The sequence below is a fragment of the Mus caroli genome, unplaced genomic scaffold, assembly GCF_978045245.1.
Source record: "Mus caroli unplaced genomic scaffold, Mus_caroli_1 scaffold_6, whole genome shotgun sequence".
Lineage (NCBI taxonomy): Eukaryota > Metazoa > Chordata > Mammalia > Rodentia > Muridae > Mus > Mus caroli.
In genome coordinates, this window is record NW_028227261.1 from 132,845,842 (window position 1) to 132,871,610 (window position 25,769).

At 39.7% G+C, this 25,769-nt stretch overlaps 1 protein-coding gene across 3 annotated transcripts; it reads right to left on the reverse strand.

The window, feature by feature from the left end:
* Ccnc (cyclin C) lies at positions 1-25,335 on the reverse strand. Of its 3 annotated transcripts, XM_021160935.3 has the most exons (13): positions 25,120-25,304; positions 22,557-22,663; positions 21,336-21,420; positions 21,089-21,158; positions 18,398-18,449; positions 9,859-9,914; positions 8,557-8,592; positions 7,833-7,924; positions 7,224-7,291; positions 4,117-4,196; positions 3,772-3,890; positions 2,984-3,077; positions 1-2,416 (listed from the first exon to the last, which is right to left on the reverse strand). In XM_021160935.3, exons 1-12 carry the CDS (start codon positions 25,149-25,151, stop codon positions 3,026-3,028), a joined length of 849 nt encoding a protein of 282 aa, XP_021016594.1. In that variant the 5' UTR covers positions 25,152-25,304; the 3' UTR covers positions 1-2,416; positions 2,984-3,025. The 3 variants fall into 3 exon arrangements, with proteins under 3 accessions (XP_021016594.1, XP_021016593.1, XP_085695584.1); XM_021160934.2 differs by lacking the exon at positions 2,984-3,077 and having other exon boundaries at positions 25,120-25,335; XM_085839458.1 differs by lacking the exon at positions 1-2,416 and having other exon boundaries at positions 2,834-3,077; positions 25,120-25,335.
* Positions 25,336-25,769: the final 434 nt, after the last annotated feature.

Genomic DNA, 25,769 nt, shown 5'->3' on the forward strand with positions numbered 1-25,769 from the left:
TAATAATGTTTTATTTAATTCTATGTATCCAAAATATTATCATTTAAAACACATAATGGTTATAAACAAATTGAGATTTTTAACATTATTTTGTTTTATATTAATAAGTACCTGAAACCCAACATGTTTGCACATTTACAGCATATCTGCATTCAGACAAGCCACATAGTAACTGTTCAGCCCTAAGTGGCTGGTGGCTATGAGACTGGACAGTGTGCCTAAGACTGACTGGTTCTGAAACAGTACTTGTCATAAATGGGGACAGCAACAGCCACTATGTTGACTAATGCAAGAGATGGCCACCCTACAGTAGCCTAGCCAAAACAAAAAGAATCTCAGTGTGATCAACCTTCATATTCAATTATCAATTTACAGAAATACAAAGGAGAAAAATCCTCACTAAATGGCATGCTAAAGATGCTCACAGTAAAACTTAGGCTATGGGAAACTTAATACATGAAGAAATGAAAACAGGGAATGTTTTTTATAGCATGGAGGAATAATCCATGAATCTAAACCTAAAAGGATTTATAAATGAATACAGAATGTTCTGCAATGTTCAGGGAATTGAGAATTTTAATATAATACTAAATAATTATTTCACCTATTAGCAGTATGAAATTATTTATGGATAAAATGATATATCTAGAATTTTCTTCAAGATAATGTATGAGCTGGAGACTGGTGTGGAAGTTTACATAAGGTGAAACTGGCTATGAATCAGTAATAGCTGAGGCTGGAGCATACACACATGGAGATCTATTTCACGGCTTTGTCTCCTTTTGCAAAGTCTTAATCATCCACAATAGCATTTGCAAAGAAAACTATAAAGCAAAAAAATAAATCTGAAAAAAGAAACTGGATTTTAAAAAAGCTTGAAGATAAAACTATAGTTAACAGCTGTGATAAGCAATCAATCACCAAGCATCCAAGCGGAGTTCGGGGAGAGCCTGTTTGTTCCTTTGCTTGTTTGTTACTTAGCCTGATACGGCCTTAGGAGAATTCGTATTTGTACCAACGTAAAGTCTCCTTTTCAGCCCATCTGCATCTGATATTCTCCATAGGAAGCAGAACCTTCCTTACAATCTATTCATAAACTATACAAAAATCACCTCTTTACAGAGTTTAGGGTTCTAATTTAACACTCAAAAAGATTCTCAGAAAACCTAAGTCAAACTTAGCAACAGGAACTCAAGACATTAGTTAATATACCTGAAAAATTTAACTTTTATTCTTCCAATTTTAACCAGGAAGTCAACACTTAGTAATTTTTTTCATGATTTATTTTTTAAAAAGTGCAAAACTACACAATAATATCTCATTATTCCAAGCTTTATTCTTCTTCCTTTGAGTCTGAAGAAAATTGATTAATTGATGAAGTCCCACAAATGTAGCGTTGATTCTGCAGTCACACCCATGAGAATGAAGAATCCCACTGTCTAGAACCTGACTAGGTTCCTTCCTGCTTTAGAATACTTGCTGTACATATGTTAGTTCACAATAAAACATAAAATTAAACTGGGTGTATATGTCTCATAAAAAATTTTCAGGACAAAAAAAAAATTTTTCAGGACAGATTAAACATTAAAATTTCACCAAATTTTACCTTAAGTGTTTAATCAAGTTAAACTAATTTAACTATAAATTAGTTGCAAATAACCTTTTCTTTTAGGCTTTCAAAACAGCTAGTAAGTCAATACAACCTTTAAAATGTCAAAGTATGCTATATATATATTGCACTTTTTTGATAGGCTGGGCCAGTATCTTCTGTAATGATACAAAAAGTATTAAATACAATCTATTTTAAAATCAGTAAGTTCTTGATTAATCTCCCTCAAATTGTAATTATCATTTCTAAAACCTTCTAAGGATTTTCTAAGATTTAATTTCTTAAATCCAGTTTTAAAATTTAACTGGGCTGGGGTAGTTTTATTGACTTTTTATGTCCTCTTTTGGTCCCTCAATGCTGAAAGAAAAATTTGAACAAATGACATTTCATGTTTCCTGACTTAATAAAAAAAGTTATTATTATTAATTAAAAAACCCTTCAATTACCTAACCAAAAACCAGTATTAGTATGTGTCTATATACATATGTGTATGTAAGAGAGAGGTTAACCCTGAAATGTCTATGTATGGCTATAGGTCCCTTTAGAGCCTTACTAAATTTTGTAATTAAGAGTTAATAAATTATACACTAAATCAAGTTAGGAAAAAACCTTATTTTGTGAAAATTAAGTCAATTCCCAATATGCTTGACAGAAACAAGCTATTCGTTTGCATCTGCTTCCAATGAAGACATTACTCAAACTGTCCAATGCTTTACTTCCAAGTGGTCCACTACGGGATTCTTCAGGGTGTTTTAAGATTGGCTGTAGCTAGAGTTCTGACTTCCATTTGGACCCTGCTCACCTTCACTGTTCAAATGGGGAAGAAAGAAATTTTATGCCAATTAAAAGATTCATTTTTAAAATACTCTGATAGTACTATTAATTTCTGAAGTTCTTTATTCTGTGGAGCAATTTTATAAAACAGACATTCCTGATTGTAAAACACAAATGTAGAAAAATTAAAATCCAGAAAAGTAAAGTTGGTTTTATGTTTTTATTCTTCTGTAACTTGAGGCCCTCATACATAACAAGCAGTCTGGAAGTTAGTGTCCATATACATTCAAAGATTTAAGTTAGAGAAGGATTTCACTATTATTACAGGTATCACTCAACATAGAGATTACAATTGATTACAATTTCTTCTGAACAAATTTCCTACAAAATTAAATCTGACATATAAAATTTCATTTCTACTCTTTAGGAAAATCCAAAGTGTCTTTCAAAAAAAAAAAAAAAAAAAAGGAAAAAGGAAAAAAAAACCTGTGCATAATAAAATCATATGGTAATGATAACAAACTTTTATACATCAAAAATATGGTCATTTATTTGAAAAATGCTGAATATTAAAATAAAAATAACTAAAGCTGAAAGTACCAGTAAGTGTGACAATAGGAGGTTGCCTTATCTTGTCCAGCATCATCTTGCAGCTTCAGGCCCTGCCATTAGTGGAGAATCGCTCAGGGAGCTTCTGTAAGACATGCATCCAAAGGTAGCTGTTTCAGTGATGCCTTAGGCAGCTCCTACTAACAGTTAGCATCATTCTCTGCTCAACTCTGCACCACTGTAGCCAGCAGTATCTAGAACTGCACCCTACTGTTGTATACCCTCTCTAAGGACCAGCTATGCTTACAGCATTTACTTCCCTTCTCTCCTTCCTCGCTTTGAATGATCTGATACTTAGAGAGCCACTCACCTAAGTGAACAGGTTCACTTAAAATAACAAAAACATCTTAGCACAGGAGGTTCCTCTTAGGTAAAATTATTATAACTGTGTGCTATGGATCATAGGATCACTCAGAAGCCAAAACTTATTTTCTTTAGCATATCATGTCATCAAAAATTTTCAAAATGCTTACTGAAACGTATGAAATAAGAGAATAATCATTACTGAAGGGAGAGGAACGACAAAGAGGCAAATAGAAAGAATTACTTTAAGCTTTTTATCTCTGTATTTCAATTGTTTGTTTAATTCAGTTCAATTTAAGTACAGAATGTGGCTATATGTTGAGGGATACCTGTAATAGACCTCCATTGCATTAGAAAAAGTTACTAGACAGAAGAATTTATCTAAAAACTGAGACATTCTCAATTTATCAAGACAAAAATTACATAAAGGGAAATAAAACATTAAATTAAATTAACTCAGTAAGTCTAAAATGTACCTGTTTGGAGGTGGTTTTGGTTTCGGCATCTTACTAAGAATAGTTGCCATCTCTTTTCTCTCATCAAAATTCTTCCACTGCTCATATAGTTTTAAAATAACCCTGATTATTTCCAAAATCTAGAAGAAAATATTTGAAAAGCTCTCAGTAGCAAAAACTAGCAACGTATCAGTATGTAAAGAACAGGTATCATGCAGGGCAATGAGGACCCATGCCTCAATGCCAGCACCTGGGAGAAGGAGGCGGGTGGATTTCTAGGCATCAGAGCCCAGCATGATCTACATAGCAAGGTCCAGGCAAGAAAGAGCTATACAGTGAGACCCTGTCTTCAAAAAGAAAGAGTACCTTCTCCATATCCACAGAAAGTTCTGCAAACCACTGTCGAGCATCTTTCTGTTGTACGACACAGGCTACATGGAGGCAAGCTAGGAAGAAAATGAGAGACAGCTGTTCATATTTAACTGTAAACACAGATTTAGTACTAAAGATTTTCATAAAGACTGTCTTACTTTCTAATACTATTTTAAAAAAGTGTAGCAACAATATTTACACACACACTGTATTATAAAAAAAGAAATCTCTAGCTACAGGATGCCTTGAGGGCAAATTTGTTACAAGATAAACAACTCCAACTGAGAAATTAGGACAGGAAAAATCACCTGTGCATACACGTGTAAAGTAGTCAAACCCCACCCAGAAGTCAGTGACAGAAAACAAAGCCCAACCTAAGCAATGCACTGCTAAGTCTTAAAAATGTTTGTTAAGGGTACAGAAGTCTTTGAACCCACAGGTCACTAGGGTAACTAGGAATGTTAACCATAGGATGTCTCCCTAAGGAGGAAATAAAATTCCTGCATTCCATCCAGAAAGCTGGGAGTGGCTATTCTTAACGACCTAGAGACTAGAGACTTGTTTGCTCTCTGTGGAGGCAGACCTCACGCAGATCCTCCAGTGTCCATCCCAGGTCCTCCCTCCTTGGATCCCTATCTGTAGATCCCGGTTAATAGAACCCATCCGTAGAGGATATAATCTAAATTTTTAAAACGCTAATTTTTTCCTTAGGTGTTTATTAACCTTTGCACTACAGTCACATTTGGTTAGACAAGCTTTGAAAGACTGTCTTGCGTGATCTGGGTTCAATTCCCACCCACATTAAAAACCACAAACTAACTAAAACAAAGCTGGGAAGAAGGCTGGAGAGATGGCCTAATAGGCTAAGAGCACTGGTTGTTCTTCCAGTATTCAGTTCAATTCTCAGCACCCATATGATGAATGAACCAACTGTTACTGCAGTAATGGGGATCCAATGCACTCTTGTGGCTTCTGCAGGCACTTCATGCACATAGTGCACGGACACACATGCAAGCAAAACATTCACACACATAAAAGAAAACTCTTGGGCATGATAGCACACACTGGTAATCTCTGGGACTCACTGGTCAGTCAGCCTTGTCTAATAAATGAGCTGTAGGTCTCAGTGAGATACCCTGTAGGTCTCAGTGAGATACCCTGTTTCAAAAACGTAGATGGCTCCTTCAGAATGACAAAGGTTGACCTCTAGCCTCTACCATGTGTACCCCGCCTTCACATGCCCATACTCACACACAACACCCCCACACACACACTTACATTAATGTTTCAACACATAAAAGACTATATAAAAAAGCCACTGATCTCAGTAAGACTACCTGAGAGGAACACAGACCACACAGGTGGCAAAAACATGCCATACATCCTGCTATTTCTTCCTATCCATACAAACCCAGCATCTTTTCTCACTGAACATACATACTACTTTAGAGTCCCACCAAGTCCAGCAATTTACAAGAGTCACCAATGAGGGGCTAGAAAGATGGCTCAGAGGTTAAGAACACCACTGGCTGCTCTTCCAGAGGACCTGGATTCAATTCCCAGCACCCACATAGTAGATCACAACTATCTGTAATTCCAGTTGCAGGGGATCCAATGCCCTCATTCATACATACATGCATGCAGGCAAAACAACAATGCATATGAATAAAAAGAAACAAGTCATTAAAAAAAAGGCACCAATGCAGAACTGTTAAGTTTAACTTATATCAACCTCTAGTATAAGGTTGAAAACCAGCAATGTTTATGACATAACTGAAAGGGGGCACTGGAGAGAGACAGCTTAGCTGTACTTATTCCTCTTGCACAAGACCTGGGTTCAATTTCTTTTTTTCTTTTTTTGGTTTTTCGAGACAGGGTTTCTCTGTATAGCCCTGGCTGTCCTGGAACTCACTTTGTAGCCCAGGCTGGCCTCGAACTCAGAAATCCGCCTGCCTCTGCCTCCTGAGTGCTGGGATTAATGGTGTATGCCACCACACCTAGCTGGGTTCAATTTCTAGCACCCACATGATGGTTTACAACTATCTCTAATTCCAGGGGGTCTAGTGCCCTCTTCTGGCCTTCATGGGCTTCAGGCATGTGTGTGTTACATATACATACATGTGGGTACAAATATTCATACATATAAAACAAAATCTAGCCAGGCGGTGGTGGCGCACGCCTGTAATCCCAGCACTTTGGAGGCAGAGGCAGGCGGATTTCTGAGTTCGAGGCTAGCCTGGTCTACAAGGTGAGTTCCAGGACAGCCAGGGCTACACAGAGACACCCTGTCTCAAACAAACAAACAAACAAACAAACAAACAAAACAACGCCCCCCCCCCCCGAAAAAAAATCTAAAAGAAGATTTAAAAAGACATGAATGAAAAAAAAAAGAGAGAGAATGAAGGAGGAAGAAGATGAAGAAAAGGAAGAAGCAGAGGAGGAAGAAGAGGAGAATGAAAACAAAGAAAAAGGAGAAGGGTTTTTAGAAAGGAGTCATGAGAAAAAAAGGGAGCAGAATATATTAAATCTTTGTACAAATAGATAGCCGGTGTTCTACAGGATATATCATTTAACTGTTTATAAAGTTATTATCCCTCCTACAATTTTTACAAACTCAAAAAAAAATTGTTTTTTACAACTGTAAAGTAAGGAATGTTTAAATCTGGTCTACTTAACTCCCAAGACAATTTGAGCCCATCGCTGTATGCTTCCTACACACCATAGAACGCCAGCTAAGTTCTCCTAGTAACAGAAGCATAATGCTTTTTTCCTTAAGTTCTTGAGTATTTAACTGGATCCAGAAATAGAAAACAGAGAGACTTAGTTCTGAATTTCCTCCCTAAACAAATAAAAACTTTGCTTAGATACTAGTTAAAATTATTTTCAATGAATTAAGGGGTGGGGGGAGAGGAGAAGCCTTACCAAAAAGCAGAAGGGGGAAAATAATGCTAATCTGGGATGGTTGTAGTGTTTATCATTGAGAGCTCACATTCAAGATTAGTCTACTACTACAAAAAACATAAAATTAGTTGAAATGTATTCTAGGATGACCTAAATACGCACAAACAGTTATCCAATAAAGGCACAGCAAATTTACATACCTAAAGCGATCATGAAAGGAGGATACAGCAGACAAAGATCCGTCCTGTAGGTATCATTCACTATCCTCCTGTAGAAACGTAAATTTTATCGTTACTAAACGCATAGCTGCTTCATCGACTATAACTTCTTCCCCAGAGGACCAGATTTCCCTCCCATCTTTGTACACTTACATCCCTGTTTGATTAATGACACACAGAGACTAAGCAATGGATGCATGAGTGTGACAACAAGGGGACACGCATTACTGAATATAAAACTCATGTAGTAGTTTAGTTTCCACTTTGAGACCCCACAACAGATAATGTAAAATATTGTTCACATTCTAAAAAGTCAAAAGTAAACAAAATGTATCATTTTAAAAGTAAATTCATTTTTAATGTTCATGTAAAGTCTGTTTTTCATACAAAACATTGACATATCCTTATCAAATAGGTAATTCAAGATATATATGACTTTATAACTTATACCACTACAGTATTTCAAATTTAACAAGCATATATCTTCCTAAATATAAAATGACTTGGGACATTTTAATATATTAAGCCATGTGTTTTGTTGTCAGCCCTCTTATCTAGTAAGTAACTATGAGTAACTTCTGTTCTAGTTACCATGCAAGGGGAAGCAGCACGTCTTCTTGGCCCATGTCCTGCACATACTGGAGCAAAGGTCTATAAGGATGATACACTATCAAGCAACAGTCCTAGAAACAGTTTAAAAATATGTATGTATAAAAACAGATGTATTACAACATAAAATTATAAAATGGTATCATTTTCCAACAACTTGTTTTGTGTTTCAAATTAATTTCTTTTTTTCATACTTGCTTTCTTTTTATTTTTATTCTCTTACTCAGATATGACCCTATGCTACTATAACAGTGAAGGCAGTGTTGTCTCTGGAATATACCTTGGTAAATCAGATGGTACCCAGTCCGCATCCATTCTTTCCCCTAGAGATTCAGAGTGTCATATCTGCAACACACTGTAGCCTCTTATTAGGCTATAAATCCATACTTCTCAACTGGAGGGGCATGATGCTGACAAAGCCTAACCCATCTTTAACTCTACATACACGCATACATTGTACACAGAATTTACAAAGGTCCTGGATTATTTGCTTGTAACCCTTATTAAAGTTACAAGAAAACTAAAAAATAATTTTTTTGCAGCCCAAGTAAGATAAATTATTTTACGGCCTTCAGAAAGGAAATAGGGATGATACTCTTATGTTTCTATGACTTTGCCATAACATATCATTTGGATATATTCAATTTTAACCTCCTTTCAATACAACCCATCAAGTTTTTGCTGTGTTATGGAAAAATATACATACCATTAATTCTAAGAGGTAAAATTCACACTCTAGTATCTGTTAAAAAACAGTGAAAATAAGCATAATTACATAACTACTTTTAAAAGTTAAGTTACAAATACAGATAAATAATTCATCAATATTATACAAAATTTCTAAATCAAAAATAAACACAGTAGCTTATGTTAGCATTAACATTTACAATAAAAAATTACTAATTTTGTTTGTTTCTTGAGGGTCTGATGATATAGACCAGGCTTCCCTCAAAGTCACATAGCTCCATCCACCTCTGCCTCCTGAGGGATGGGAGTAAAGGCTTGTGCCATTATGCCTGGCAAAAATTGCTTTTTACTGTTATATAATACATTTTAAATTCTTATGAGGAAAAGACAGTATATCATATTTTTTGGGGGGGTCTTGGAATTGAACCCAAAGTCTCAAATATTGTAAACACTTATTTTGCTACTAAGCTACAACCAGAATTCTTATAAAAATAAATAAATAAATTAAAAAGTTATAAATGTTAGAAACTTCAAATTTAAGCCAGCATGGTGGCACATGCCTTTAAATTTCTGAGTTTGAGGTCAGCATGGTCTAATTCCATGACAAACCAGAGCTAAACAGAGAACTCCTGTCTTGAAAAAAACAAACCAAAAAACTTCAAAATTTTCTATATACTTTCTATTTGACAAATGCACAGTGCAACTATTGATCCTTTTTTTTTGTTTGTTTGGTTTTTCGAGACAGGGTTTCTCTGTATATCCCTGGCTGTCCGGGAACTCACTCTGTAGCCCAGGATGGCCTCGAACTCAGAGATCCTCCTGCCTCTGCCTCCTGAGTGCTGGGATTAAAGGCATGCGCCACCACACCCCGCTTCAACTATCGATACTTAACGGAATAAACAAATTCCTTGCAAGGTGAGAAAAGGTAAGTCTATTAAAATATTAACAGAAGCCAACAGATAATTTTTTAGGAACAGTTTTCAAACTGTTCCAAGTGAGACACATGGGTGTAACCTGGAAATATTGATGTAAGACTACTGCCACTCCAGTAAAATTCTGAAAATTCTGCTTTAATTTGAAGAAGTTCCAACTTCAATATTATTAAAAGCTTCCTAAGGCGATTTAGCTGGGATCTAAGATTAATAATGACTACTGTTAAGTATCACCCAAAAAATATAGAGAAGCTACTGAAACTTACTATAAAAACAATAGATATGTGTACATTTTATAGTACCTGAAACTCCCATTCCTATGAGAGTCTCAATTTTATTCGCATATAAAATAGAGTCAGTTAATACAAAGTCTTATACAACATACTTACATGATTCATCCTGTAAGGAAATTCCTTTGGAAAAGCATATGAAAATCTAGTTTTTACTATAGGAAACAAAACAAAACAATTAAAACCAAGGAAATGCCAGCATGAATTTATCCAACATTCCATTAACATAGCTTCAAATATTAGAAGGTGCACTATCCTCAGTAGGTGCTCTCAGCAATCCTGAAAGCATCATCCTCATCTATGGAGAGTTCCAGGAGAGCCAGTGCTACACAGAGAAACCCAATCTTGAAAAACAAACAAACAAAAAAGCTGCTGTTGGAACGGAGCCATGTGCCGGCACTCACAGCACCGGGAGCGTTCCAAGACTGTGGAAAGGTAAAGGAAAAGGGGAGAGGCAAGGTCGGGGAGGGAAAAAGGAAAGACTGTGGAAAGGTAAAGGAAAAGGGGAGAGGCAAGGTCGGGGAGGGAAAAAGGAAAGACTGTGGAAAGGTAAAGGAAAAGGGAAGAGGCAAGGTCGGGGAGGGAAAGAGGAAAGACTGTGGAAAGGTAAAGGAAAAGGGAAGAGGCAAGGTCGGGGAGGGAAAAAGGAAAGACTGTGGAAAGGTAAAGGAAAAGGGAAGAGGCAAGGTCGGGGAGGGAAAGAGGAAAGACTGTGGAAAGGTAAAGGAAAAGGGAAGAGGCAAGGTCGGGGAGGGAAAGAGGAAAGACTGTGGAAAGGTAAAGGAAAAGGGAAGAGGCAAGGTCGGGGAGGGAAAGAGGAAAGACTGTGGAAAGGTAAAGGAAAAGGGAAGAGGCAAGGTCGGGGAGGGAAAAAGGAAAGACTGTGGAAAGGTAAAGGAAAAGGGAAGAGGCAAGGTCGGGGAGGGAAAGAGGAAAGACTGTGGAAAGGTAAAGGAAAAGGGAAGAGGCAAGGTCGGGGAGGGAAAAAGGAAAGACTGTGGAAAGGTAAAGGAAAAGGGAAGAGGCAAGGTCGGGGAGGGAAAAAGGAAAGACTGTGGAAAGGTAAAGGAAAAGGGAAGAGGCAAGGTCGGGGAGGGAAAAAGGAAAGACTGTGGAAAGGTAAAGGAAAAGGGAAGAGGCAAGGTCGGGGAGGGAAAGAGGAAAGACTGTGGAAAGGTAAAGGAAAAGGGAAGAGGCAAGGTCGGGGAGGGAAAAAGGAAAGACTGTGGAAAGGTAAAGGAAAAGGGAAGAGGCAAGGTCGGGGAGGGAAAGAGGAAAGACTGTGGAAAGGTAAAGGAAAAGGGGAGAGGCAAGGTCGGGGAGGGAAAAAGGAAAGACTGTGGAAAGGTAAAGGAAAAGGGAAGAGGCAAGGTCGGGGAGGGAAAAAGGAAAGACTGTGGAAAGGTAAAGGAAAAGGGAAGAGGCAAGGTCGGGGAGGGAAAAAGGAAAGACTGTGGAAAGGTAAAGGAAAAGGGAAGAGGCAAGGTCGGGGAGGGAAAGAGGAAAGACTGTGGAAAGGTAAAGGAAAAGGGAAGAGGCAAGGTCGGGGAGGGAAAAAGGAAAGACTGTGGAAAGGTAAAGGAAAAGGGAAGAGGCAAGGTCGGGGAGGGAAAAAGGAAAGACTGTGGAAAGGTAAAGGAAAAGGGAAGAGGCAAGGTCGGGGAGGGAAAAAGGAAAGACTGTGGAAAGGTAAAGGAAAAGGGAAGAGGCAAGGTCGGGGAGGGAAAAAGGAAAGACTGTGGAAAGGTAAAGGAAAAGGGAAGAGGCAAGGTCGGGGAGGGAAAGAGGAAAGACTGTGGAAAGGTAAAGGAAAAGGGAAGAGGCAAGGTCGGGGAGGGAAAAAGGAAAGACTGTGGAAAGGTAAAGGAAAAGGGAAGAGGCAAGGTCGGGGAGGGAAAAAGGAAAGACTGTGGAAAGGTAAAGGAAAAGGGAAGAGGCAAGGTCGGGGAGGGAAAAAGGAAAGACTGTGGAAAGGTAAAGGAAAAGGGAAGAGGCAAGGTCGGGGAGGGAAAAAGGAAAGACTGTGGAAAGGTAAAGGAAAAGGGAAGAGGCAAGGTCGGGGAGGGAAAAAGGAAAGACTGTGGAAAGGTAAAGGAAAAGGGAAGAGGCAAGGTCGGGGAGGGAAAGAGGAAAGACTGTGGAAAGGTAAAGGAAAAGGGAAGAGGCAAGGTCGGGGAGGGAAAAAGGAAAGACTGTGGAAAGGTAAAGGAAAAGGGAAGAGGCAAGGTCGGGGAGGGAAAGAGGAAAGACTGTGGAAAGGTAAAGGAAAAGGGAAGAGGCAAGGTCGGGGAGGGAAAAAGGAAAGACTGTGGAAAGGTAAAGGAAAAGGGAAGAGGCAAGGTCGGGGAGGGAAAAAGGAAAGACTGTGGAAAGGTAAAGGAAAAGGGAAGAGGCAAGGTCGGGGAGGGAAAGAGGAAAGACTGTGGAAAGGTAAAGGAAAAGGGAAGAGGCAAGGTCGGGGAGGGAAAGAGGAAAGACTGTGGAAAGGTAAAGGAAAAGGGAAGAGGCAAGGTCGGGGAGGGAAAAAGGAAAGACTGTGGAAAGGTAAAGGAAAAGGGAAGAGGCAAGGTCGGGGAGGGAAAAAGGAAAGACTGTGGAAAGGTAAAGGAAAAGGGAAGAGGCAAGGTCGGGGAGGGAAAAAGGAAAGACTGTGGAAAGGTAAAGGAAAAGGGAAGAGGCAAGGTCGGGGAGGGAAAAAGGAAAGACTGTGGAAAGGTAAAGGAAAAGGGAAGAGGCAAGGTCGGGGAGGGAAAGAGGAAAGACTGTGGAAAGGTAAAGGAAAAGGGAAGAGGCAAGGTCGGGGAGGGAAAAAGGAAAGACTGTGGAAAGGTAAAGGAAAAGGGAAGAGGCAAGGTCGGGGAGGGAAAGAGGAAAGACTGTGGAAAGGTAAAGGAAAAGGGAAGAGGCAAGGTCGGGGAGGGAAAAAGGAAAGACTGTGGAAAGGTAAAGGAAAAGGGAAGAGGCAAGGTCGGGGAGGGAAAAAGGAAAGACTGTGGAAAGGTAAAGGAAAAGGGAAGAGGCAAGGTCGGGGAGGGAAAGAGGAAAGACTGTGGAAAGGTAAAGGAAAAGGGAAGAGGCAAGGTCGGGGAGGGAAAGAGGAAAGACTGTGGAAAGGTAAAGGAAAAGGGAAGAGGCAAGGTCGGGGAGGGAAAAAGGAAAGACTGTGGAAAGGTAAAGGAAAAGGGAAGAGGCAAGGTCGGGGAGGGAAAAAGGAAAGACTGTGGAAAGGTAAAGGAAAAGGGAAGAGGCAAGGTCGGGGAGGGAAAAAGGAAAGACTGTGGAAAGGTAAAGGAAAAGGGAAGAGGCAAGGTCGGGGAGGGAAAGAGGAAAGACTGTGGAAAGGTAAAGGAAAAGGGAAGAGGCAAGGTCGGGGAGGGAAAGAGGAAAGACTGTGGAAAGGTAAAGGAAAAGGGAAGAGGCAAGGTCGGGGAGGGAAAGAGGAAAGACTGTGGAAAGGTAAAGGAAAAGGGAAGAGGCAAGGTCGGGGAGGGAAAAAGGAAAGACTGTGGAAAGGTAAAGGAAAAGGGAAGAGGCAAGGTCGGGGAGGGAAAAAGGAAAGACTGTGGAAAGGTAAAGGAAAAGGGAAGAGGCAAGGTCGGGGAGGGAAAGAGGAAAGACTGTGGAAAGGTAAAGGAAAAGGGAAGAGGCAAGGTCGGGGAGGGAAAAAGGAAAGACTGTGGAAAGGTAAAGGAAAAGGGAAGAGGCAAGGTCGGGGAGGGAAAAAGGAAAGACTGTGGAAAGGTAAAGGAAAAGGGAAGAGGCAAGGTCGGGGAGGGAAAGAGGAAAAGGCTTCTGCTGCTTGGTTTTTTTTTTAATTAAAAGACCGGGAAAAAAATCACCAGATTATATCATTCCTAAAATCTCTTCAACTCTAGAGTAGTATTTTTCAGGCTAGCAAGACGGCTCAGGGGGCACAAGCACTCACTGCTCTTCCAAGGGTCCTGAGTTCGAATCCCAGCAACCACATGGTGGCTCACAACCATCTGTAATGAGATCTGACACCCTCTTCTGGTGTGTCTGAAGACAGCTACAGTGTACTTACATAGAGTAGTATTTTTCTGTTTGAGTGTAATTTAGCTTAGAATGAATACAGAACACATACACATCAACTTATAACAAGTGGAGGAGAAAAGTTAGGACAATATACTAAAATGTTAGCAGTAATCATCTGAGACTCAAGAAAATTTGTTTTAACTAATTGATACTTTCAGAACTTAAAAGTGTTTCTTTTCCGAAAGACATAAACAAATTTATTTACTTATTTTTAGTTTTTGGAGACAAGGTCTCATTAGCCTTGGCTGGCCTGGACCCTACTATATAGGCCAGGCTGATCTCAAGGTCATAGAGATCTACTGGCCTCTGCCTTATGCTGGTATTAAAGTTGGGCACACCACATCTCACCAAAACATTTTAATAAAAATGTCTGTATACATGCAAAGTCTCTAGGTGACTTTCTTTTTTTAAAGATGTATTTATTTATTTTATGTATGTGAGTACACTGTAGCTGTATAGATGGTTGTGAGCCTTCGTGTGATTGTTGGGAATTGAATTTTTAGGACCTTTGCTCACACTGGTCAATCCTGCTCGCTCCAGTCAACTCCACTCACTCAGTCCCTGCTTGCTCTGGCCCAAGGATTTATTTATTATTATAGATAAGTACACTGCAGTTGACTTCAGACACACCAGAAGAGGGCATCAGATCTCACCATGGGTGGTTGTGAGCCACCATGTGGTTGCTGAGATTTGAACTTAGGACCTTCAGAAGAGCAGTCGGTGCTCTTACAGGCTGAGCCATCTCAGCAGCCCTCTAGGTGATTTTCTTATACTACAGAGTTACTATGTGTATTTACTAACAAAGTACAAATGAAAAGCCATTGGTTACTATCTCAAGAAGTCATGTTACATGTACATTTAATACTATTAGTACATTTAAGTACTATTGAGAAAACTGTATTTAAGTCATTAGGTTACAATACTTAAACCAACTGGGATATCAACTGGCAGCTCCAGCAGCTGTTTTTTAAGTCCTTCCACAGGTACAAGTGACTTCATTCAAAGTAAGAGGAATTCTGTGCATTTTATTATTACATTCTCAAAAGGGTATTTTATAATTAGGTGCTCTATCTACAGTGAATTGAGGTAACATTTGCCAAGATCTGAAATCCTGAACTACTTAAACTTGACACTAGGAAATTCATATTCTTTCTCTAATTTTGAAAACATTCCCATTAAGGTTTCTGAGTTTTACAATTCCTTTAAATGTAAGCAGGGTGTAAAGTATAAAACTGGTTCCTATTAATGACAGAAAAATCAATAAAGTAAAATAATGTCTGTACAGGACCAGCTTAGTGGCGCACACCTTTAGACCCAGCACGCAGGTGAATCTGAGTTCGAGGCCAGCCTGGTCTACACAGTGAGATCCTATTTTAAAAGTCTGTACACTGATACACATCACCAAGCCCTGGACTTGGAGACCTAACATCTCCCCTGAGATTAGGCTTACCTTATTCTGTTATCCACTGTATGCTAAAATGATCCACATTTTCTTTTGTTGTGTTGTGTTTTTCAAGACAGTGTTTCACTTGTGTAGCCCTGGCTGTTCTGGAACTTGTTCTGTAACTGTCTTCCTAGTGCTGGGATTGAAGGTATACGCCACCACTGCCTGATCCACATTTTAAACACATGACTTATCAGATGTTTGTGACTGCACATGTGTACACCATGATGTCGTTAGATATCAAAGGACAACTTATGGGTTCTAGGACTCAAACTCGGGTCATCAGGTTGAGCCATCTTTCCAAGGCTGTCTCAAGAAACTAAAACAAATAATTGACATGCTCAAGTCCTAACCCCCACTACCTCAGAAGGGATTGTACCTGGGGAGGACCTTTACAGCAATAGAGAGGCTCAGCACCTAAGAGCCCTTGCTGCTCTTTTTTTTTTTTTTTTTTTGGTTTTTCTAGACAGGGTTTCTCTGTATAGCCCTGGCTGTCCTGGAACTCACTTTGTAGACCAGGCTGGCCTCGAACTCAGAAATCTGCCTGTCTCTGCCTCCAGAGTGCTGGCATTAAAGGCCTGCGCCACCACGCCCGGGTCCTTGCTGCTCTTGCAGAGGACCAACATTCAGTTCCCATTACCCACATATGGTGGCTCACATCTGCCTGTAACCACAGCTCCCTTTTGTGACTTCAGCCTCCCATATGCACAAACACCAAGCATATACATATAAATAAAATACACAATTTTTAAAAAGAAGTAAAGCTTAAGGACATAATTCTATAGGAATGCTTGGTGGGGTCTGAATATAAAGTATCCCCCATGACTCATACTGAAAACTAAACCATCAGCTGCAGGATGCCATCACTGAAGGATGGTGAAATTTCTGAACAAAAGGCTCAGTTCACTGAGGGAGCCATAACTGAAAATCCAAAGGGGAGGGAGTAGAGTTGGGGTGGTGGGATCTGACTAAAGGAAGTGGATCCCTGGGAGTGTCACCTAAGAGATACTGCTTGTCCCCAGTCTCCTCCACGTTCTCTGCTTTTGGCCTTTCATTGTGATGTTTCTGCCTTGTCACAGGCCTAAAAGTGATGGAAGCAGCAAACCACAGACTGAAGCTTCGGGACAAAATAAACCCTTCCTTTAAAACTGCTTCACTCAATATTTTTCACAGCAGTAAAACATCTAACTGCTGTCTTCTTGTTTGTTTCACTATGTAGCCCTAGCTGTCCTGGAACTAGCTCTATACTCCAGGCTGGCTTTGAACTCACAGATCCACCTGCCTCTGCCTCCCAAGTGCTGGGATTAAAGGCGTGTACCCACTATACCCTATTGCTACTGACTTGATATGATATAGAAGACATACACAGGTGAGTAGAGATGTTTCAGTAGGAGAAGCCCTGTAAGCCTAAGGAAACCGGAGTTTGGATCCCCACACATATAAATTACATGTGTGCAGTCCATCTGTAATTCAAGCCTCTGAAAGAAGAGTCAGGTGATCCATTCCTCAGAGCAAACTGGCTAGTGGTAAGACTAGCCATATTGACAATCTCTAGGTTTAATTCAGAGGCCGTGCCTCACCAAATAAGGTGGAAAAGAAATGACAGATGACGCTACACATCAACTTCAGAACTCGACATCTATGCATATACAAGTACATATATGCCTCCCACATACAAATATACATACATATATAGCAAACCACACACACACACACACACATTTTAAAAAAGGATTTAGAAATGGGAAAGATGGTGAGTTATGCCTGTAGTAAACTCAGCATTTAGGACTTGAAGCAAGAAAAGTACCATTAGTGGTGAATCACTGCCTCAAAAGTCCAGAAACAAACACACAGACAAACCTAAGGCTGAGAGGTAAAGCAACTTGCTTAAAAGACTAGGTACCTGCATGGGGACAAATGCAACTAGAAAGAGACAGAATTAGGGTAAAAGTCAGCTCAGCTATAGCTAGAACTGGCTCAGCAGTTAAGATCACTTTTTCAGAGGATCCAAGTTTGGTCCTCAGAATCCACACCAGGCAGCTCACAACCCTCTATAATTGCAGCTACAGGGGACTGATGCCTCTGGCCTTCTCACACACCTATACTCACATGCAAACATTTCACACGCAAACACATACCTCCACATAATTAAAAATAAATCTTTAAAAACACAAGAGTTGCTAGATGTGATGATAAAAGCTTTTAATCTCAGCATTCAGGAGGTAGATTTCTGTGAGGTCCAGGATAGCCAGGGCTACACAGTGAGACCCTGGCTCAAAGAGCAAAACAAGCCGGGTGTGGTGGCACAACCTTTAATCCCAGCACTCGGGAGGCAGAGGCAGGCAGATTTCTGAGTTCGAGGCCAGCCTGGTCTACAAAGTGAGTTCCAGGACAGCCAGGGCTACACAGAGAAACTCTGTCTCAAAAAACCAAAAAAAAAAAAAAAAAAAAAAAGAAAAGAAAAAAACCAAAAAAACCCCCAGCAAAACAAACAAAAATTAGCTCAACTGACTACAGTCAGTATTCTTTTCTGTACATTACTTTTCAACTTGAAGGTCAGAAAATACATAACTTACATCAATACAACTCATTTCTGTTAATCCAGGCATGCTGGTCCACACTTGTAATCTAAACTGGAGATTAACAATCCTCCTTCGTAAGTAGAACGATAGAGGAGCCCAAGTTTCAGATGAGACTTGGTCTCAAAGGAAAAAAACCCAAAAAACCAAAAAACCAAAACCAAACCAAACCAAACCAAACGAACAACAAAAGAACAAAAAAACCCCAAACAAAAAAGGTAATGTCATAATGAATCTAAAGACTTTTGAAATGGTCTTATGTAGTCCAGGCTGGCCCAAACTCACTTTGTAGGTACAAATTGCCTGGAACTCCTATTCCCTTACCTCTACCTCCCAAGCACTGACACTATAGAATACCACTACATCAGTAAAAACAACTTCTTTTCAAACATTTTTCCTGTGAAATATGCTAACGATAAGGGTGTTCTTTGGAGCTGTAATACATTCACCTATATGTGGTTCATTAAAAACAAAACAAAACAAAACAAAACAGAACAAATTGTACATTTCAGAGCTTTCTTTAAATTTTATCCTTAAAGCAAAAAACACCTTTTGCACTTACATACAGAAGTAGTAGCAGCAATCAATCTCGTATTTGAGACAACACCAAATTCCTAGAGAAAAGTGAATGACATCAAGTACTTGGTAATCCAAAAAACATTAAAGATATCTGAGATCTATTCCAAACATATTTCCAAGCTCTTCTCATGTTTACAGTCTATTACCTTTTATTAAATTTGCAAAAATTTGGGTTGGCAATATTGCTCAATGGTATATTGCTTGCCTGCCAAGAATGTACAAGGCCCTGTGTTCAGTCCTTTGCAAAATTAATCAGCCAACCAGTCAGTCAATAAACACATACTGATATTACTCAAAAACCATGCAAACACCAACCTTCCTGAAAGAATGAAACAGTTATAATGGAATATAAGGCTTCTTAGGTAAGTTATTTTCTTTTTCAATCTTATGTACTATCAGTATAAAATAACTAAAATTTATCACATAATGCATTTTAAATATACTCTCATTTAATTTCAGATAAACCACTTAAGATTTCCAAGCCATTTGCTTCCTTTTAAAGCAGAAAAAGAACAGGTCTCTTATTTAACAAATTAAAACTATTCATATACCTTCTATTAAAAATATGTAATCTATAACTTTATCTATATGTGGATATATTGATATTTAAATTTAAGATTCAAAACTTAATAATTTAAAACCTCAAAACTGGAGACAGTATGTTAAACATGATTTTGTACACAATTTCTATTCAATTAGACAAAACAAAGATTTGGTTAGAGTTAGAGTTAAAATGTAATGCAACACACTGCGAGGGTAAATGAAAGCTGCCCAGAATTGATACCTGCTGGCAAAGGGAAATCAGTTCTCCCAATGGAGTCACACTGGTCCTATCAACACTCTAAAGCAGCCCCTAGGCCCAGGAGCAGTTGGACAACACAAAATGAACTCCATGGCCTTTGTCCTTGCTTGATTTTTTTTTTTTTTGTAGGTTTTTTATTTCTTACTGGCTTTGATATTTGTCTTATATTTTTGATTTTAGGTTGTGCTTCGTATGAGACAAAGAAGATGCACTCTAAGCTGGGTGGGTAGAGAAGAGGATCTGAGAGAAGTTGGGGGAGGAGAGAAAATGTAATCAAATACATTGTATGAAAAAAACCTTTAAGAAGAAAAAGTAATTCAACAACCACAACTGAAATATACCTCACCTACAAGACCTCTTTATTCAAAAGGACATTCTACATACATCTGGTCCTAAGGACTGAAAGCAGCCCTCATGGGAACGAGGTAAACACTCTGTGACTGACTTCTGTAACTAGATTTATTCAAACTTTATCTCAAGAAAGCATGCACAGAGTTAAATCAGGTTCCTAGAAAAGGTTTTGGTATTTCTAATATAGTCAATTCTGCTTATTTAAGAGATAATAAAGATGCCATGGAGGTTTCTAAAATAAAAATGAACACAAGAGAAATATAATCTTACTGGTTAAACTCGTATTCAATTCACATGGATAGAATTATTCTAAAGATATTACCTGAGAACAGAAAAAATAGACTAGGGATTATGTGGATTAGTTAAGAAAAAAGCCAGTTCTCAGAATCTGCTATTATTTGGGTTTTAGCTGAAAGTTAAACTTTCTTAATAATAATGAAAACAGTAAGTTGAGCAGAAATGCAGTTTCTAGTCAGGGTCTTACTACATTGCTCTGGCTATCTTGGAACTCAGAATTCACTATGTAGTTCAAGCTGGCCTTGAACACAAAGATATCTACCTGCCTCTGCCTCCCCGGTGCTGGGATCAAAGGCATGTGCCACCACACTCAGCCAGTCTTTAAAAGATAGCAAAGCAATTAAGCTGCAGATGAAGATCTAGAAGACGAGGACCCACTGACCTGGCATATGAACACAGCTCTCTCTATGCCTTTGTTTCCTCATTTATAAAATGAGGGTTTCAAGTGTTACAGCTCTGAGGGGAAAGTTTCCTTATAGAAGTGTTACAGCTCGGAGGGGAATGGTTTCCCTAGTGTGACATCTCTGAAGGAAAGGCATCCTTCTAGACAGGAGCCAAGGAACACCACAACGTCACACTGTACAACAAACTTCACAAGAGATTTATTGGGAAGGACAAGAGAAGGTGTTTGCAACTCTGCTTGAGCGAGAAGGGGAAGGGGAAGCAGAAGCAACAGGAAACCGAGAAGGCAGGCTGTATTAGAGGGGTGGGGGGCGGGACTGCTCTCCAGGGTAGCATGGGATTGATGTGATCTTGGGGCAAGCTCGGGGACTGACAGGATTCTTTTTCTTGGCCTTGCTTTCTTGCTTGGGCTCAAGTCAAGGTCAGGGTGTTCTTTCCCTGGCCTTGGTCTCAGACTCCAGCATGTTCTTTCCTTGGCCCCTTTACCCAGAATGGATTCTACTACTGTATACTCCAGTTATAGGATTGAGTTAGAACTCATAAAGGGCCTCATTAAATCATCTGATGCATAGTGACATAGTTATTAAAAAATATTTGCAAGATGTGTTTTCATCAGTTCAGATAAACTACCACTTATGATTATTCATACAAAGGCCTAGATATACATATACATACGTATGTGTATATATATATACATATATATATATATATATATATATATATATATACACACACACACATACATACACACATACATAAACACACACACAAAGATTAACCAGACTGTGATACTTTGATGAAGAACAGAAGATTGTTTTATACCTCTACTTTGGATGCCAGAAACACACATGTAGGCGCCATTAATACAGGATCTATACTTTTCAGAGAATACCTAAAAATACAATTAGACAAGAGTTAAATGATGTGATGACTCTTTAGAAAACACACTGGGGGTGGGGGTGGGGAAATCATAATTCTACACTAAACAAGTGATTTACTTATATATTGTACATGAAAATTAGAAAAGAATTTCAACCAGGCATTAAAAAAATAAATAAAACAACCATACCTAGCATAGAATCTCTTGAAATAGACCGTAGCAGTAGCAATAACTTGTTGTCTTAATTTAAGATGTTCACCTAATGCTTGGATAACTAAAAAAGAATAAAGTTTAAATGTATCATCTGTCATCAGTATAGTGACACTGCTAACATTAACTTTTACCAGTGATTTCTACATGTTGCAATCATGACCATTCACTCCTAGGCACACTTTGACACTTTCTGAACCTCAGTAGTCTAAGACTTGCAAATGCAGCAATATTCATAAACAAGAAAAGAAACTGCCTACAATTTATCCTTACAATAAGCAGGTTGAATATCAAATATTCTTTTTTACTAGGTACTTTAATGCTTTTCATAGTATCTATAAAAATAGGTTTAAAAATTAAGATAGACTTTGTTATTTACCAAGAAATTCATAGTTAATCTTTGATATAAGGAAAAAGGTAGGTTTGCAGAGAGTAACAGGGTGACGATCAGATGGCAGGATGGGAGCGATAGTTCAGGAGTTGAGAGCACTACCTACTCTTAGTAAGACCTGGGTTCCACTCCCAACACCCACACAGTGGCTCATGACCATCTGTAATTCAAGTCCCAGGGGAGCCACACCTCCTCATCATCAGGCCCAGCATATAATGCACAGATACAGGTCAAATACTCATACATATAAAAAATAAATACAATTAAACAAACAAAAGAATAGGTAACAAAGCTATCCCAGACACAGTAAAGGTCTCTTGACTAAGTCATCATCATCATCTTTTTTTTTTGTTTTTTTTGAGACAGGGTTTCTCTGTGTAGCCCTGGCTGTCCTGGAACTCACTCTGTAGACCAGGCTGGCCTCGAACTCAGAAATCCACCTGCCTCTGCCTCCTGAGTGCTGGGATCAAAAAAGGTGTGCGCCACCACCACCTGGCGACTAAATCTTCTTGCTTATGCAAAGTTATAAGGTTTAAAATGAGAACTACTGGATGCTAATTTAAATAATCATTTATTCTTAAAGTATTTTGCTCAGGCCAACCTTAAAGATGGACCTCACTAGAAATGCCTGAGATTAGTCAACACTGTGCTATGAGAGAGACATAAGGTGCCAAAAGTATTACCCAGAACACTGAAATGATAAATGTATAAATAAAAGCATTAACTATAGACTTTAACAATTCATTGAAATTACCATATAAAATAGTGACCAGCTATAGTATACTACTTCAACCAATATAAAAGTTTACCATTTGTAAAAAATATTTGTAATTTCCAATACTCCTCTTCTGAGAGAAACTTTAGGTCCTTTTGGCGTTCTTTCAACAGATCTTGTTTATCCAAAATCCACTGCAAACTAGAGAAGGTAAAGATGTTAAAACATGGCATAGAAAGGCAACAGCAGGGCTGGGGAGGGGCGGAGCTGCTTGAGGTACTGGGAGGAGAAAGGGTTGATACTGGGATGTAAAGGGAATAAATACATTTATAGAAAAAAAGCCAACAAGCAAAAGCATGTAAAACACTAAGATTTAATAAGCTTACCATATTCTACGAGACACATCTCTCTCTGTCTTTATTTGTCTGTTGGGTTCTCTTTAGCTCTGGCTATCCTGGAACTCCTTCAATAGATCAGAGCAGCCTCAAGCTCACAGAGATTGGCCCCTCCCCATCACCACCAAGTTCTGAGATTAAAGGCATGCAGTGCTGCACCCAGCTTCTTCTTCTTCCCTGTATTTATTTATTTATTTATTTATTTATTTATTTATTTGGAGGTATGTACTTAAAACATTGATAAAAGACAGTGTCTGGCTGGGAATGCAGCTGAGGTACATAGAGCACCAGTTTACCTCTGAAACTTCAGCATTAACTCTTCAGAATAGATCTCTAAAATCCTTAGTAAATTATGTTCAACAATGAAATACTTGAGTTCTTCAATACATGCTCACCTGTTTCAAGTAAATTCAGACCTGGAGCAAATTTTATATTTTTCTAATTTATTCCCTTTTCAATCAGTGTTTTTACCATCACCCCCAAGTTTCTCAGTCTTGTTGGACCAATGGAATCTCTTTGATTTTTGTGAGTGGAATCTATTTGTGAGTGCTTTGCTGGCTATAAATCTTTGTCAATCAGTGTGACTCCTGTACTGTCGGGCCAATAAACAAGGATGTTGTAGACGCCATTTCAAACTCTCAGGTAAGTTATTCATCAGAGTTCTCTAGCTCTTCAGCAGCCCACTGGCAGCCTCAGCAAGATCGTTTGAAGAAAAAAAAAACAGGAAAACTTGAGGGTAAAGAATCTCTTGATGGTTTCAAAGCTTCTCTACCTCTTTCTCAATTTCCTTCATAGTGTCATGTGTACCAAACACCAGCACCCAGGTTTTCAGACCCTCTAGACTAAGAACCATCCTCGAAGATAGACTCTTGGTATATCTAAAGACTTACTACTGCCTGTCTTAGTATTATGTCACTGAGACAGGCAATCAAGGCATTCTGAGAACCAGGATTAAGTACAGGCCCAAGCTTTATCCCACCTTTTTGGGTCATCCCCTTTTGTATTTCGTTTTTTTTAATTGAAACATCTCAGTGAGTGAGAACAATGTGAAATAATGTCCCCCAGTGATGCTTCATTGGCCTTTCATCTTCCCAGAAACACTTTGTAGCAAGGGAAGACCTGCTTTCAGAACTAGGTTTCCAAATTCAGTTTTCTTTCTTTTTTTCCCCCTCTTCTTCTTCTTTGTTCTCAGGCAAAGAGGAAAACAAGCAAACCAATTCACAGAATTAAAATTTTGTTATTCTCTTCCCACTAAAATTTAATTAAACTAAATGTCTCTATCTAGTCCTGTTCATTTTTTATGTATTTAGTGGAAAGCCTGCTCAACGCTTAGCCCAAGCATACAACTTCCTGCATGTTTAACCAAATGTATTTAGAGACAAATGTCTTTAAGATTGCTTTAGGCCTTCCATGGTCACTGAAAGACACTAAAATTTAGTGATTTAAGTGGTTAAAGGAAGAGGACAAAAGCTGGGAAATACACAACCTTAAGGCAAAATATAAGACACTGGCTAATGAATGAAAATGGATATATTTTGAGAGCCCCTGTGCTCTCAAATTCTAGGAGCATTAAAGTCAATTTAAGAGCCTGCAATTGGTGGCTCATGCCTTTAATTCCAGCACTTAGAAGCAGAGGCAGAGGCAGGCAGATTTCAGTAAGTTCGATGCCAGCTGTGAGTTTTAGGACAGCCATCTCTCAACGTGAGAAACACTGCTTCGGGGATGGGGGGTGGGGGGGTGGGGTGGTGTCAATCTAGGCATAAAGCTGGGCCAGGAAGCAGCAGGTAGAAACAAGCACGACTCACTCCTCTCCTCTGAGTAAATATTAAATCTACAGTAAGGCGAATGACAAGAGATTATAATATCACTGCTATGAAAAACAAACAAACAAACAAACACAAGCAATAGCCAACCATGTCCATCCAAAGCAGGGAACCTCACAGAACTACAATGGGTCACTCTTTCCCTTGCCGGTGCCCACATCATCCCACCAATCAAACCCCAAATTTGAAATGAAACCGCCTCCGTTTCCCTTCCCGGAGACCAGACTCTTACCCATCTTTCGAGCTCACCTCCCCTCCGCTCCCGAATCTCTCTGGGAGAAGAGGGGAGGCTCGCAACGACTGCATCACGCTTCGGACCCCCGGCTTCCCAGGGAGGGCTCACCCGCAGCGGCCAGGATGGAAACCCCGAGGGAAGGGCAGGCCCAGTCCTCCCGTGCCCCAGCCCCGGCCCCAGGCGAGAAAATGGAAGCTCACTTACTAGTGGGAGCTCTGCCAGAAGTTCCCTGCCATGGAATAATACTGCTTGCCCTGATACAAAAGCACCAGCCGGCAAAGCGGCCCGCGGAGCGACCATAGACAGTCCGGGAGACTGTGCTCCTCCACCAGACTGGCTGGGCTGAACTCCACAGCCACCGCAGCCAGAGGAAGAGAACAGCACCCTCGTCGCCTTGACGCCGGTCGACAACACTGAGCGGCGTACACCGGTTCCGGCTGACAAAAGTTCCGGCCCGCCCTACTTGCGGAGGAAGCTCGCAACCGCCCGACGGCCAATGGGCGTGTTGAGGCGGGAGCTGAGGAAACACCGGCAGAGGCTCCCGGTGGCGAGAGGCTCTCCCTGAGGTTTCCTGCCAGTTCATCTCCAGAGCGTCCACACACTGGGTTTCTGGTCTAGTGCGGTTTTCTTTTGGGTCCATTTAGGGATCTTGTTAATCCACCGTGTAGGCCTTCAGAAATAGCACACTGGCGTTGAAGAAAGCATGGCAGTATATGACTGCTCTTTCCCTAGGGCTGAAAGGAGAAATAAATGAAAGTAATTTTGGCCTTAACTTGTAAGTGCTCTTAGTAAAGTTCCTGTCGGCCTTAAGCCTAACAAGTTAAGTGTAGAATTTTTAGAGTGGCAATCTTTTT